Source organism: Oncorhynchus clarkii, chromosome 4 (assembly GCF_045791955.1).
Source record: "Oncorhynchus clarkii lewisi isolate Uvic-CL-2024 chromosome 4, UVic_Ocla_1.0, whole genome shotgun sequence".
NCBI classification, from domain to species: domain Eukaryota; kingdom Metazoa; phylum Chordata; class Actinopteri; order Salmoniformes; family Salmonidae; genus Oncorhynchus; species Oncorhynchus clarkii.
The window spans coordinates 29,212,915-29,226,808 of NC_092150.1; the positions used below are offsets into that span (position 1 = coordinate 29,212,915).

Genomic DNA, 13,894 nt, shown 5'->3' on the forward strand with positions numbered 1-13,894 from the left:
TTCTGACCGTTTGAGCAGACACATGCACATTTGTGGCCTGCTGGGGGTCATTTTGCAGGGCTCTGGCAGTGCTCCTCCTTGCACAAAGGCAGAGGTAGTGGTCCTGCTGCTAAGTTGTTGACCTTCTACGGCCTCCTCCACGTCTCCTGATGCACTGGCCTGTCTCCTGGTAGCGCCTCCATGCTCTGGACACTACGCTGACAGACACAGCAAACCTTTTTGCCACAGCTCGCATTGATGTGCCATCCTGGATGAGCAGCACTACCTGAGCCACTTGTGTGGGTTGTAGACTCCGTCTCATGCTACCACTAGAGTGAAAGCACCACCAGCATTCAAAAGTGACCAAAACATCAGCCAGGAAGCATAGGAACTGAGAAGTGGTCTGTGGTCACCACCTGCAGAACCACTCCTTTATTGGGGGTGTCTTGCTAATTGCCTAGAATTTCCACCTGTTGTCTATTCCATTTGCACAACAGCATGTGAAATTGATTGTCAATCAGTGTTGCTTCCTAAGTGGACAGTTTGATTTCACAGAAGTGTGATTGACTTGGAGTTACATTGTGTTGTGTTCTTTTGAGCAGTGTAAATCCCTATTTTGGTCCATGAGGTAATCCAACTGGTCCACCCCAAAGTGCCACATGTTATAATGACAGACGACTGTCTCGATCAATGAGAGAAGACTTGAGATTAACAAGATGTAGGTGTACATATTGTTGGATTACTTCATGGAACAAAACATGTATTTATTTTAATAACGGAGCATTTTGTAAATTCAACCGGTCTTCCTGCAAATGGACATGAACATTTTGAGACTCCCGTCCATGAATCGAGGACAAAGATTGTATCCCCAATACTTACTACTTTAGTAAGATAGATACTATCCACTGCAGTGCTGTCTTACATTGGTATTCGGACACGGCCAGTATCTCATTGAAAAGTGTTTCTTGTTCTCTTTGCCTTCGTCAGAGCTTTAAACAAAATACACGTTACATGTTTGGGATGCTCTGGATCAACGTGTACCACAGTGTGTTCCAGTATTCCGGAACTTCGCACAGCCATTGAAGAGAAGTGGGACAACGTTCCACAGGCCACAATCAACAGCCTGATCAACTCTATGCGAAGGAGATGTCGCACTGCATGAGACAAATGCTGGTCTCACCAGATACTGAAGGATTTTCTGATCCACACCCCTACCTTTTTTTAAAACTGTCTGTGACCAACAGATGCGTGTCTGTATTCCCAGTCATGTGAAATCCATAGATTAGGGCCTAATGAATTCATTTCAATCTTTGTTGCATGTTGCGTTATATATTTTTGTTCAGTGTATTTATCAAGAGTTTTCATCTATTTTCTGTAGCAGTCTATTTGCCACCACAAATCGATACTGGCACTAAGACCACACTCAAAGAGCAGTATAGGGCCATAAGCAAACAAGAACATGCACATCCAGAGGCAGCATTTCTTGTGGCCGGTGATTTTAATGCAGGGAAACTGAAATCCGTTTGACAATTCTTACCAGCATGTCACCTCTGCAACTAGTGGCCACAACATTTTTTTTAATCACTTTTACGCCACACACAGAAACGCATACAAGGTGTTTCCCTCCCTTTGGCAAATCAGACCATTACTCTATCCTCTTAATTCCTGCTTTTAAGCTAAAACTAAAACCCAGGAAGTACCAGTGACACGCTCAATACTGAGGTGGTCCGATGAAGCGGATGCTTATACAAAAGTATGTGGACACCCTTCTAATAACTGGATTCGGCTATTTAAGCCACTCGCGTTGCTGACAGGTGTAAAAATATCGAGCACACAGCCATGCAATCTCCATAGTGTTCCAACTTTCCAACAAGGCTCAGTTCATCTATTTGCCCAGCTAGAGCTGCCCCGGTCAACGGTTTGATTTTGTGAAGTGGAACATCTAGAATCAACAACGGCTCAGCCGCGAAGTGGTAGGCCACATAAGCTCACAAAACGGGACCGCCGAGTGCTGAAGGGCAGCTATCCACTGCAACCCCGTCTTCACACGTTCCTACTACGTAGTCCTATGGACTGAAAGTTCCTTGCTGTAGTCTATTTTGAAATCCAATACATGTGTATTCTCTTCTCTGTAGTCATTATTATAGAAACAACCACTTGTGCTCTGTGAGATTTCAGCCCTTTAGCACAGGGATTTTCAAACTGGGTTCTGAAGGGGGCGTAACATGCTGACCAAACCGCATGCGTGAGCGTTGCAAAATATATGTACAGTCAGGTACTAAAATAGAGCTTGGTTCTATTTGTGGCGCTTAATGCGCTGTAAGTCCCGCCTCTCCCATCTCCTCATTGGTTTTTAGGAGCATAGACCCACGTGGGTGATTGAAAGATGAACTGAGGTCCACACTCCAGTCCAGTTGGTGGTGTAATTCACCTTAAAGTTGGTTGCCAACCGCCCTATAAAGTCCAAAGAAGAAGCCTGAAGGAGGAGAGATTACTAGAAACAAATTCGGTTGACCCTTTTATCTGTGGATTAATTGTCAGAGTAGAGGACCTTGTGCATTTCAGGTAAAATAACCCAATGTTTATATCCCAGGACAAATTAGCTAGCTAAATTGCTTTAAATGTTTAATGCTTTTCAACTTGTCCTAAAATTAATATAGTTGTTTCAGAATTTGTTTTGATATTTCAACCTGAACGTCCTGATATTTCAACATGCACACGCGGACGCATGCGCTCGAGCAGTCTGGTCTGGGGATCAGCAGAAATTGTGAGATTATGTTTGTTTTTTTACCCCCCACAAATCTCCACAAAAAATAAATATTGGTTTTATTATAATATGCAAATAGCCGTTACACTTGCCTCTTCCACTCTGTAAACCAGTGGTAATCATTGCGCGGCTCACGAGTCGCATGTAGCTTTCAGGAACTTCATTGCATTTTCGTTTTTTTATTTTTAGGGGTCCTCGGCCAGGGGCTAAATCATATTTTGGGGTCCTTGATAGGGCTGGGCGATATGGACAAAATATCATATCACAATATTTTTGATGGTATTTTATGTTTTTAAATAACATGCGCTCTAAATATGTTTGAGTAGTTCGTTTTCCTAGGGTGGCAACACAAAATGTATAAGTGATTTCAAGGGGGCTTTCTCAATTTATACTGTTCTATTCAACTCCAAACGAAACACATTTTGAGCATTTTCATCAATTTATGCATTTCCTGCACTTTTATTATAATTTCCACACTGTGCTACGCAGCATGATATGAGCAAAAAAATATAGGCCTAGTTAATTGGTGAACTGTTGGAATCTTGGTAATAAAATGATTATTGTAATTCTATAGTGGGCAGCACATTGAATAAATTGTTGTCTGACATGACAATGAATGAATAAACCAGGGAGGAATTATTAACAGGGTAGGAAGCAAAGTGTTGGTCAGTGTTTCCAGGTGACCCTTATTTAATGTTACATGTTTTCTTACTACATGCAGCTAGCTTACATATTCATCCTTTGCCTATTCCTCTCTGATAAGCATGTTTGTGCAACTGTATCTTATCTAGGCCTAGTTTTAGAATGGGTGACAAGGAATAAGTTGGTCCTAAATATTTATAAAACTTAAAGCATTGTAATCATTCACTAATCCCTAAACCCCAATTGTCTCAGAACAGGGCAGTACGGCTGGCTCTTGGATGTACACGGAGAGCTAATATTAATAATATGCATGTCAATCTCTCCTGGCAGAAAGTGGAGGAGAGATTGACTTCATTACTACTTTTATTTATGAGAGGTATTGACATGTTGAATGCACCTAGCTGTCTGTTTGAACTACCTGCACACAGCTCGGACACCCATGCATACCCTAATACATGCCACAGTCCAGAACAGACTATGGGACGCGCACAGTACTACATAGAGCCATGACTACATGGAACTCTATTCCACATCAAGTAACTGTTGCAAGCAGTAAAATTAGATTTTAAAAAATTATAATAATACGTTTAAAATGCACCTTATGGAACAGCTGGGACTGTGAAGCAACAAACATAGTCACAGACACATTCATACATACACATGGATTTTGTACTGTAGAAATGTGGTAGTGGTGGAGTAGGGGCCTGAGGGAATGTATTGTAATGTTTTTAAAATTGTATAAACTACCTTCATTTTGCTGGACCCTTGGAAGACCAAGGCAGCAGCTAATGGGGATCCATAATAAATACAAATACCAACACTGGTACCAGGCAGTATTAACTTCTCATTCAAGGGTTTTTCTTTATATTTACTATTTTCTACATTGTAGAACAATAGTGAAGATATCAAAACTATGAAATAACGGATATGGAATCATTTAATAACCAAAAAAGTGTTAAACAGAAGTAGCCACCATTTGCCTTGAAGACAGCTTTGCACACTTGGCATTCTCTCAACCAGCTTCACCTGGAATGCTTTTCCAACAGTCTTGAAGGAGTTCCCACTCTGAGCACTTGTTGGCTGCTGTTCCTTCACTCTGCGGTCCAGCTCATCCCAAACCATCTCAAATGGATTGAGATCAGTGATTGTGGAGGCCAGGTCATCTGATGCAGCACTCCATCACTCTCCTTCTTGGTCAAATAGCCCTTACACAGTCTGGAGGTGGGTTGGGTCATTGTCCTGTTGAAAAACAAATGATGTCCCACCAGCGCAAACCAGATGGGATGGTGTATCGCTGCAGAATGATGTGGTAGCCATGCTGGTTAAGTGTGCCTTGAATTCTAAATAAATCTCTGACAGTAGCACCATCAAACAACCACCTCCATGCTTCACGGTGGGAACCACACATGATGGAGATCATCCGTTCACCTACTCTGTGTCTCACTAAGACACGGCAGTTGGAACCAAAAATCTAAAATTTGGACTCATCAGATCAAAGGACATATTTCCACCAGTCTAATGCCTATTGCTCATGTTTCTTGGCCCAAGCAAGTTTCTTATTCTTATTGGTGTCCTTTAGTAGTGGTTTCTTTGCAGCAATTCAACCATGAAGGCCTGATTTCACACAGTCTCCTCTGAACAGTTGAGATGTGTCTGTTACTTGAACTCGATGAAACATTTATTTGGGCTGCAATTTCTGAGGCTGGTAACTCTAATGAACTTATCCTCTGCAGCAGAGGTAACTGGGTTATTCTTTCCTGTTGCTGTCTTCATGAGAGCCAGTTTCATCATAGCACTTGATGGTTTTTGCGACTGCACTTAAAGAAACTTTGAAAGTCCTCAAAATTTTCCGGATTGACTGACCTGTCTTAAAGTAATGGCTATCGTTTATCTTTGCTTATTTGAGATGTTCTTGCCATAATATGGACTTTGTCTTTTACCAAATAGGGGTATCTTCTGTATACCACCCCTACCTTGTCACAACACAACTGATTGGCTCAGGGGTGTGTACTTAGTCCCCTCCTATACTCCCTGTTCACTCATGACTGCGTGGCCAAACACGACTCCAACACCATTGTTAAGTTTGCTGACAACACAACAGTGGTAGGCCTGATCACTGACAATGATGAGACATCCTATAGGGATGAGGTCAGAGAGCTGGCACTGTGGTGCCAGGACAACAACCTCTACCTCAACATGAGCAAGACAAAGGAGCTGATCGTGGACTACAGGAAAATGCGGGCCGAACAGGCCCCCATTAACATCGACGGGCTGTAGTGGAGTGGGTCGAGAGTTTCAAGTTCCTTGGTGTCCACTTCACCAACGAACTATCATGGTCCAAACACACCAAGACCGTCGTGAAGAGGTTATGACAAAACCTTTTCCCCCTCAGGAGACAGCTGCACATTCGAGACCATCCTGACCGGTTGCATCACCGCCTGGTATGGCAACTGCTCGGCATCTGACCATAAGGCACTACAGAGGGTAGTGCGTACTGTCCAGTACATCACTGGGGTCAAGCTTCCTGCCATCCAAGACCTAATATAATAGGCGGTGTCAGAGACTCCAGGCACCCAGGTCAGACTGTGTTCCTCTGCTACCGCACGGCAAGCAGTACCGGAGCTCCAAGTCTCGGACCAAAAGGCTCCTTAACCTCTACCCCCAAGCCATAAGACTGCTGAAAAATTCATCAAATGGCCACCAAACTATTTTCATTGACCCGCCCCCCATTTGTTTTGTACACTGCTGCTACTTGCTGTTTATTATCTATGCATAGTCGCTTCACCCCTACCTACATGCACATATTACCTCAAGTAACCTGTCCCCCCGCACTCTGACTTGGTACCGGTACCCTCTGTATATAGATTCGTTATTGTGTTTTCATTATTTTTTACTTTAGTTTATTTGGTAAATATTTTCTCCAACTGTGCAGTTCAAGAAGAGCTAAGGGCTTGTAAGTAAGAATTTCACGGTAAGGTCTACACTTGTTGTATTCGGCGCCTGTGACAAAGTTTGATTTGATTAGAAAAGCATTAAGAAGGAAATAAATTCCTCTAAATTAACTATTAGCAATGCAAACCTGTTAATTGAAATGCATTCCAGGTGACTACCTCATGAAGCTGGTTGAGAGAATGCTAAAAGTGTGCAAAGCTGTCAAGGCAAAGAGTGGCTACTTTGAAGAATCTCAAATATAACATTTTGATTTGTTTAACACCTTTTTTGGTTACTACATGATTCCATATGTGTTTCATAGTTTAGATGCTTTCACGATTATTCTACAATGTAGAACATATAAAAATAAAGACAAATCCTGGAATGAGCAGGTGTCCTAACTTTTAACTGGTACTGTATAATAAAATGCGGTATATCGCCCAGCCCTAGTCCTTGACATATTTTTTTTAACCCCTGCTTTAGAAGACTGGAGGTGAATGCCTGTTTCAGCTGCTGTCACTGTCGTACCTGCAGCTCTGCAGCATAAAAAACACCCCACCTGTGTGTGTGGGTGTGTGTGTGTGTGTGTGAGACAAAGACACTGTTGAGGTCGTGAGAGGGGAGGGAAGGTGTGAGTTAGTGAATGATGGTGTGAAAGAGCATGGCCCTGTGGGACCAGGAGTCCTCCAGTAAATAATGGAGCTGTTTTTGAGTCCAGAGGATAGGGGGGATGCTGCTGTTGCTTTCATCTAAAGGTCACAGGAGGACAAGGGTGGGCTTTGTGTTCCTCAAAGGCCGTACCACACCATGCTGTTAAACTAAAGCCAAACAGAGCTTTGGGTAAAGGTGCTGATATCGCCTGGACCCAGCCTTTCTATAGAAACGACCCTGCAACACATGAGGAGAGAGCAGAGAAAATGGGCCAATAGAATCATGTTACCTGGCTTATCACTGTTTTTTTGCCACTGTGGTGTCCATTGTCCAATAAGAAGGCTCAATGTTTCAGCTAGGAAGCAGTGTTTGTGGTTATTGACCAGTGAGTTGTTATTGCAGTGAGGAGGATCGGCACCGGCACAGGGACTATGGGGAGAGAGGATATGACCGCCACCACCACGAGAGATCCAGCAGAGAGAAAGAAGAGAGACACCGAGAGAAGAGACACAGAGACAAAGAGGAGGGGAGACACAAGTCCTCAAGCAGGTACAGCACACATCCACACTCTTAACACACAGTAGACACCGGCATGTTCAGGTAGACAGTGTAAGTAACCAGTGATTGTCTGTGTGTTAACAGTAGCAGCAGGAGGAGACATGAGAGTGAGGAGGGGGACAGTCATCGAAGACACAAACACAAGAAGGTCAAGAGGAGCAGAGAGGACAAGGAGCCCAGCCAGGAACTCTCTGCTGACCAGGAGAACCAATCAGAGCCCACAGAGTGATTCTCTGTCCCTCTCACTAGTCAATAGGGGGACCCGCTGTGACCCTCAGGCATTCTGTTTAACATATCAGACACTGGACTGCTCCTCTAATATATTTCAGTTCACTTTGAAGGTGAAAAACCCAAAGCATTGTTTTATGTATACGTTGTATACAACTTGTATATTTTGACTCATCTGAGAGACGTGTTTTGTTTTATTGAATTTAAGAGATATGTTTGGATAAAGGAGCTGACTGGACCTCAGTTGATTGTTCAAATTTGAGTGAGCTGTGTTAAATATCTTATCCCAGGTAATTTCACGTGAACCCCAACCCTTGCCGAAGCTCTGACAAGTGTCCTTTTCAAATGACTTTATTGATTATTTTACCAAAGGTACCATCAGATATACTACGTAGGCTGACGCGTGAGACAGAACTGTGTTCGATGGTCCTAGACCAGACTCATCCACGGAAACACACACAGAAACCAAGTCAGTTTGTTTTTTTTCTTCTCAAAAGTAGGAAAATTAGTAAGGCCTCCACAATTTTACCTTAATATTACTTTTAACAGATTATGAACACATTTTTACTTTATTTTTTACTCTACTTTTTTTGCCTGTGGTTTGATAATTTAGCAACAGCTTCTGAAAACATCTCAACACAGACGACTACTTGGCAATGTGTCCTCAGTCTCAACAGATGAACATTAAAGCCACTGTCAGTACAAACATAACGAAGAATATATTCAAAGGCCATCAAACAAACGTGAAAAGAAAGAGAAACGGTACTTGAATCAGTATTTTTTTTTTCACATCCAACAGTTACAGTAAAGAAATGCGAGTCCAATTAAATGCATACTCTAACATAGAACTAGTATTTCCCCATCCACCCACCCACCAGGGGTGGGGCCACCGATCCACATCCTCGCAGCTCAGTGTCTCGGGGGGGTTTGGTCAAACTCCTGTCATATGGTTGATTGGCCCCTTCTGAACTCCCCAAAGTCTCAGCTGTCCATCGGGAGTCAGGGTTCTAAGGTCCGCCTTCCATAGCTACATCACTAGTGTAAGCCCATCCCATAAGGTACGGGTCAGCATTATAAGCCAGTCTAAAGCTCCACCCACATTCTTGGTCAGTGTTGGCCCCTCCCCATGGCTCTGCGACTGCAGCAGGGCTACAGCAGGCTGCCTGGCCAGGATACGATGGTCAGGGTGATTCTGCCTCGCAGCTCCTTCAGTAGACGCACCAGGGCTGTGTGGGTCATCCCCCACGTACTCTTTCCGTTCACCTCCAGCAGAATGTCCCCACACCTACACACACACACAGCGAGAGAGAGGAAGAGGGGTTAATGCAGAGATGGACTCGGTCTAGTACAGCAGACCCATAGAGCAACACTTGCAGTGTGTAAATACAAGACTACTGTAATGATTAGACCAATACTGCATATAATTTATCACAGAAAAATAGAAGAATCAGCAGACATGCATTAGCCAGTTATATAGGTTCTTTGGCCAGTGTGTGTTCTCGGTTTAGTATTCCGTACCGTATCCTGCCATCGTTGTAGGCTGGCGTGCCCTCCACGATGGAGCGGATGAAGAAGGACTGATTGCAGTTGACCTCCTCCTGCCCCCCCACGATGCTGAAGCCTAGGCTGCCAGAGGCGCTCCGGCGCAGCACAATATCTTTGCAGCAGTACAGGTGCCTGCAAAGGACAAAAACGGAGCTTAGGAAATATCTAGACTGCCGCCAGCATCCAAATGTGTGCCCAGCCATTACTATGTGCACATACTGTATGCGGCAGTGAGATTGCAGAGTCCAGTGGAAGTCTGTCAGAAAAAACAACTGCTTGGCTGTCGTCCAATGAGAATGGGGAAATGATTTTTCCCCACAAGTAAGGCAGAGCTGTGAAAATACAGCGCTGAGAAGGGAGCGATTTTAGTATCAGTCTCTCATACTGCCCAGGGGTGAGTGAAAATTGCATTTAAATCCTGTTAGAACCGTTGCCCATCTGGACTGAATTCCCAGGGTGATTCACTAGTTAGTTTTCACTTTTCTTATACATTTTGCTGGTTGGGGAGAAATTGAGTTTTAGCTACTCCTGTATTTTATATATATATTTTTTACAGTAAGAGCACCTTTATACCAGCAGTGGCAGATCTGATGAGAAACGGGAATACCCCTCACTCTGCCAGTCTTACCTCTGTCCAAAAGAGAGTGATTGGAGGGGTTTATTAATACCCTAAGCTGCTTAAAAGAGCATGAGGAGAAAGAAAGGGAGGGAGGGGGAGACGGGATGAGAGTGTCAGTGACCAATGTCTGAGACTGGGATGTGAGGATGAGCAAGAGACAGTGAAGGCCATGGAGATAAGGCCTTATGATGTATACAGTAGTGTCTATTCATCATTCTGTCATCAACCTCCATCTCCCCTTCTCTCCCATATCGGCCTTGTAATGTAGCCTGTACATCCTGAGATCTCTGTACCCACTCTTAGTTGTTGGCCTGTGCTTTTCATTGAGGCCCTCGCTCAAATAACAAGCCATGTTGATCAGCTCATCAAGTACAGTGCCTTCAGAAAGTATTCATACCCCTTGACTTAATCCACATTTTATTGTTACAGCCCGAATTCAAAATGAGTAAAATATTTTCTCACCCATCTACACATAATACCCCATAATCAAAGCGAAAACATGTTTTTAGATATTTTTGGTGCAAATTGAATACATAAATATGTAATTTATTTAAGTAATCACACCCCTGGGTCAATACAATGTAGAAGCACCACTGGCAGTGATTACAGCTTTGAGTCGTCCTGTATCAACTTTGCACATCTGGATTTAGGGATTTTCCCCAATTCTTCCTTGCAGATTTTCTCAAGCTCTTAAATTTGATGGGGATTGGCGGTGAACAGCAATCTTCAAGTCTTTCCACAAATTTTCAATGGGATTCAAGTTTGGGCTTTGGCTAGGCAACTCGAGGACTTTCACATTCTTGTTCTGAAGCCATTCCAGTGTTGCTTTGGCTGTATGCTTGGGGTCATTGTCCTGTTGGAATGTAAATCTTCACCCCAGTCTAAGATCGTTTGCACTCTGAAGCAGGTTATCATCAAGAATTTGCCTGTATTTGGCTCCATTTATTGTTCCCTCTATCCTTACCAGTCTCCCAGGCCCTGCTGCTGAAAAGCATCCCCATAACATGATGCTGCCACCACCATGCTTCACAGTAGGGATGGTGTTAGACGGGTGATGAGCTGTGCCTGGTTTTCTCCAGGAAATAGAGCTTTGCATTCAGGCCAAAGCATTACATTTTTGTCTCATCAGACCACAGCATCTTTTGCCTTTCACGTCCCTTTTTGCAAACTTGAGGCGTGCAGCCATGCCTTTTTCTCAGGAGTGGCTTTTGTCTGGCCACTCTCCCATAAAGCCCAGATTGGTGAAGTGCTGTAGAGACTGTTGATCTTCTATCAGGTTCTCCCATCGTGGCCAAGGAACTCTGTAGTTCTGTCAGTGGTCAATAACAAAAGTTTATATACCCTTTGTTGGCAATGACAGAGGTCAAACGTTTTCTGTAAGTCTTCACAAGGTTTTCACACACTGTTGCTGGTATTTTGGCCCATTCCTCCATGCAGATCTCCTCTAGAGCAGTGATGTTTTGGGGCTGTTGCTGGGCAACACGGACTTTCAACTCCCTCCAAAGATTTTCTATTGGGTTGAGATCTGGAACTGGCTAGGCCACTCCAGGACCTTGAAATGCTTCTTACGAAGCCACTCCTTTGTTGCCCGGGCGGTGTGTTTGGGATCATTGTCATGCTGAAAGACCCAGCCACGTTTCATCTTCAATGCACTTGCTGATGGAAGGAGGTTTTCACTCAAAATCTCACGATACATGGGCCCATTCATTCTTTCCTTTACACGGATCAGTCGTCCTGGTCCCTTTGCAGAAAAACAGCCCCAAAGCATGATGTTTCCACCCCCATGCTTTACAGTAGGTATGGTGTTCTTTGGATGCAACTCAGCATTCTTTGTCCTCCAAACACGACGAGTTGAGTTTTTACCAAACAGTTCTATTTTGGTTTCATCTGACCATATGACATTCTCCCAATCTTCTTCTGGATCATCCAAATGCTCTCTAGCAAACTTCAGACGGGCCTGGACATGTACTGGCTTAAGCAGGGGGACACGTCTGGCACTGCAGGATTTGAGTCCCTGGCGGCGTAGTGTGTTACTGATGGTAGGCTTTGTTACTTTGGTCCCAGCTCTCTGCAGGTCATTCACTAGGTCCCCCCGTGTGGTTCTGAGACGTTTGCTCCCGTTCTTGTGATAATTTTGACCCCACGGGGTGAGATCTTGCGTGGAGCCCCAGATCGAGGGAGATTATCAGTGGTCTTGTATGTCTCCCATTTCCTAATTATTGCTCCCACAGTTGATTTCTTCAAACCAAGCTGCTTACCTATTGCAGATTCAGTCTTCCCAGCCTGGTGCAGGTCTACAATTTTGTTTCTGGTGTCCTTTGACAGCTCTTTGGTCTTGGCCATAGTGGAGTTTGGAGTGTGACTGTTTGAGGTTGTGGACAGGTGTCTTTTATACTGATAACAAGTTCAAACAGGTGCCATTAATACAGGTAATGAGTGGAGGACAGAGGAGCCTCTTAAAGAAGAAGTAACAGTTACAGGTCTGTTACAGGTCTGTGAGAGCCAGAAATCTTGCTTGTTTGTAGGTGACCAAACTTATTTTCCACCATAATTTTAAAATTTTTTTAAAAAAAAATCCTACAATGTGATTTTCTGGATTTTTTCCCCTAATTTTGTCTGTCATAGTTAAAGTGTACCTATGATGAAAATTACAGGCCTCATCTTTTTAAGTGGGAGAACTTGCACAATTGGTGGCTGACTAAATACTTTTTTGCCCCACTGTATACAGACCGTTCCTTGGACTTCATAGTATAGTTTCTGCTCTGACGTGCACTTCACCTTTGGGATTTGGTTAGTTACTTTTTAGGTACATAGACCGCCATCTTCTGTACTGGAGTGTGAGGCCAGTGACGGCCTACCTACATAATTTTATCTTCATTAGCCCTGTTCCTCTAAGAAAGTAAAATATAGCCCTAGACACCACTTCTCTCCTCCCACTACACCATCTAAACCCTAACCCCGCCCAGCCTCTCTAACCCTTTCACACACTCTCCCTATCTACGTCATACAAATATAAATATAAACACATGCTCCACCGTTTCCTCCACTAAACACTCATCACACAGACCTGTTTCAAGGTATCCCTATCATCCACAATGTGGCATTCAAAACTGTGTGCTTAAACCGTAGTCTTACTCCACACAACTTCCTCTCTCCTACATCCCAGTGTGACCTGACTATCTACCCCCTCTCTCCTCACAGCACTCTTAGCCACCACATCAGCGTTCTCATTACTCTCCACACCCACATGGGCTTGAACCCAGCAAAAGCTTACCACCACTCCCATCCTCTCCAATCCCATTAACAGCACCATCATCTCCACAAACAAGTCTCCCCTATCCGGTCTGCCCGCCGTAACACTACTACTCAACACTGCAGCCGAATCAGAGCAGATCAACACTGAGTGGTTTCACCTCCTCCACCCATCTCAAACCTATAATCATGGCCATCAACTCAGCCGTATACACTGACATAATCATTTAACCACTTACATAATCTAACATTTAAATCTGGGATATACACCAGTGGAGGCTCCTCAGAGTAGGAAGGGGAGGGACCATCCTCCTCAGTGAATTTCATACATTTTTAAAACGTTATCCTAGATAAAACTATACTAAATATAATCACATCACCAACTAACTGATCAGAACACTGTTTTGCTAAGAAGGTCTACAGTAGCCTCAACAGCACTCTGTAGGGTAGCACCATGGTGAACCCGGAGGACATCTAGCTTCCGTCCTCCTCTGGGTACATTGACTTCAATACAAAACCTAGGAGGCTCATGGTAATCACCACATTTCATAGACCTACACAGTAATTATGACAACTTCCGGAGGATGTCCTCAAACCTATCAGAGCTCTTGCAGCATGAACTGACATGTCCACCCAATCAAAGTATCACATAATTAATCTAGTACTGAAAACATAAACTACAGCTAGCTAGCACTGCAGTGCATAAAATGGGGTGAGTAGTT

The 13,894-nt window shown here is 43.8% G+C and overlaps 2 protein-coding genes across 4 annotated transcripts in view; one reads left to right on the plus strand and one right to left on the minus strand.

Annotated features, from left to right (window-relative positions):
- The window catches only part of LOC139407656 (FIP1 like 1a (S. cerevisiae)), a 44,136-nt gene extending 36,123 nt beyond the window's left edge, over positions 1–8,013 (plus strand). Inside the window, exons 15-16 of one of the 2 annotated variants that reach the window (XM_071151496.1) lie at positions 7,373–7,519; positions 7,613–8,013. In XM_071151496.1, the coding sequence (XP_071007597.1) occupies positions 7,373–7,519; positions 7,613–7,757 (292 nt within the window). In that variant the 3' untranslated portion in view covers positions 7,758–8,013. The remainder of the gene's footprint in view (positions 1–7,372; positions 7,520–7,612) is intronic. The other variant, XM_071151497.1, reaches the window with a different exon arrangement.
- An 81-nt stretch (positions 8,014–8,094) lies between these two features.
- Positions 8,095–13,894, minus strand: part of LOC139406698 (ligand of numb-protein X 1) — a 76,041-nt gene continuing 70,241 nt past the window's right edge. For both annotated transcript variants that reach the window (XM_071149617.1, XM_071149619.1), the window contains 2 exons: positions 9,275–9,433; positions 8,095–9,041 (listed from right to left, as the gene is read on the minus strand). In XM_071149617.1, coding sequence (XP_071005718.1) covers positions 8,906–9,041; positions 9,275–9,433 — 295 coding nt within the window. In that variant the 3' untranslated portion in view covers positions 8,095–8,905. The remainder of the gene's footprint in view (positions 9,042–9,274; positions 9,434–13,894) is intronic.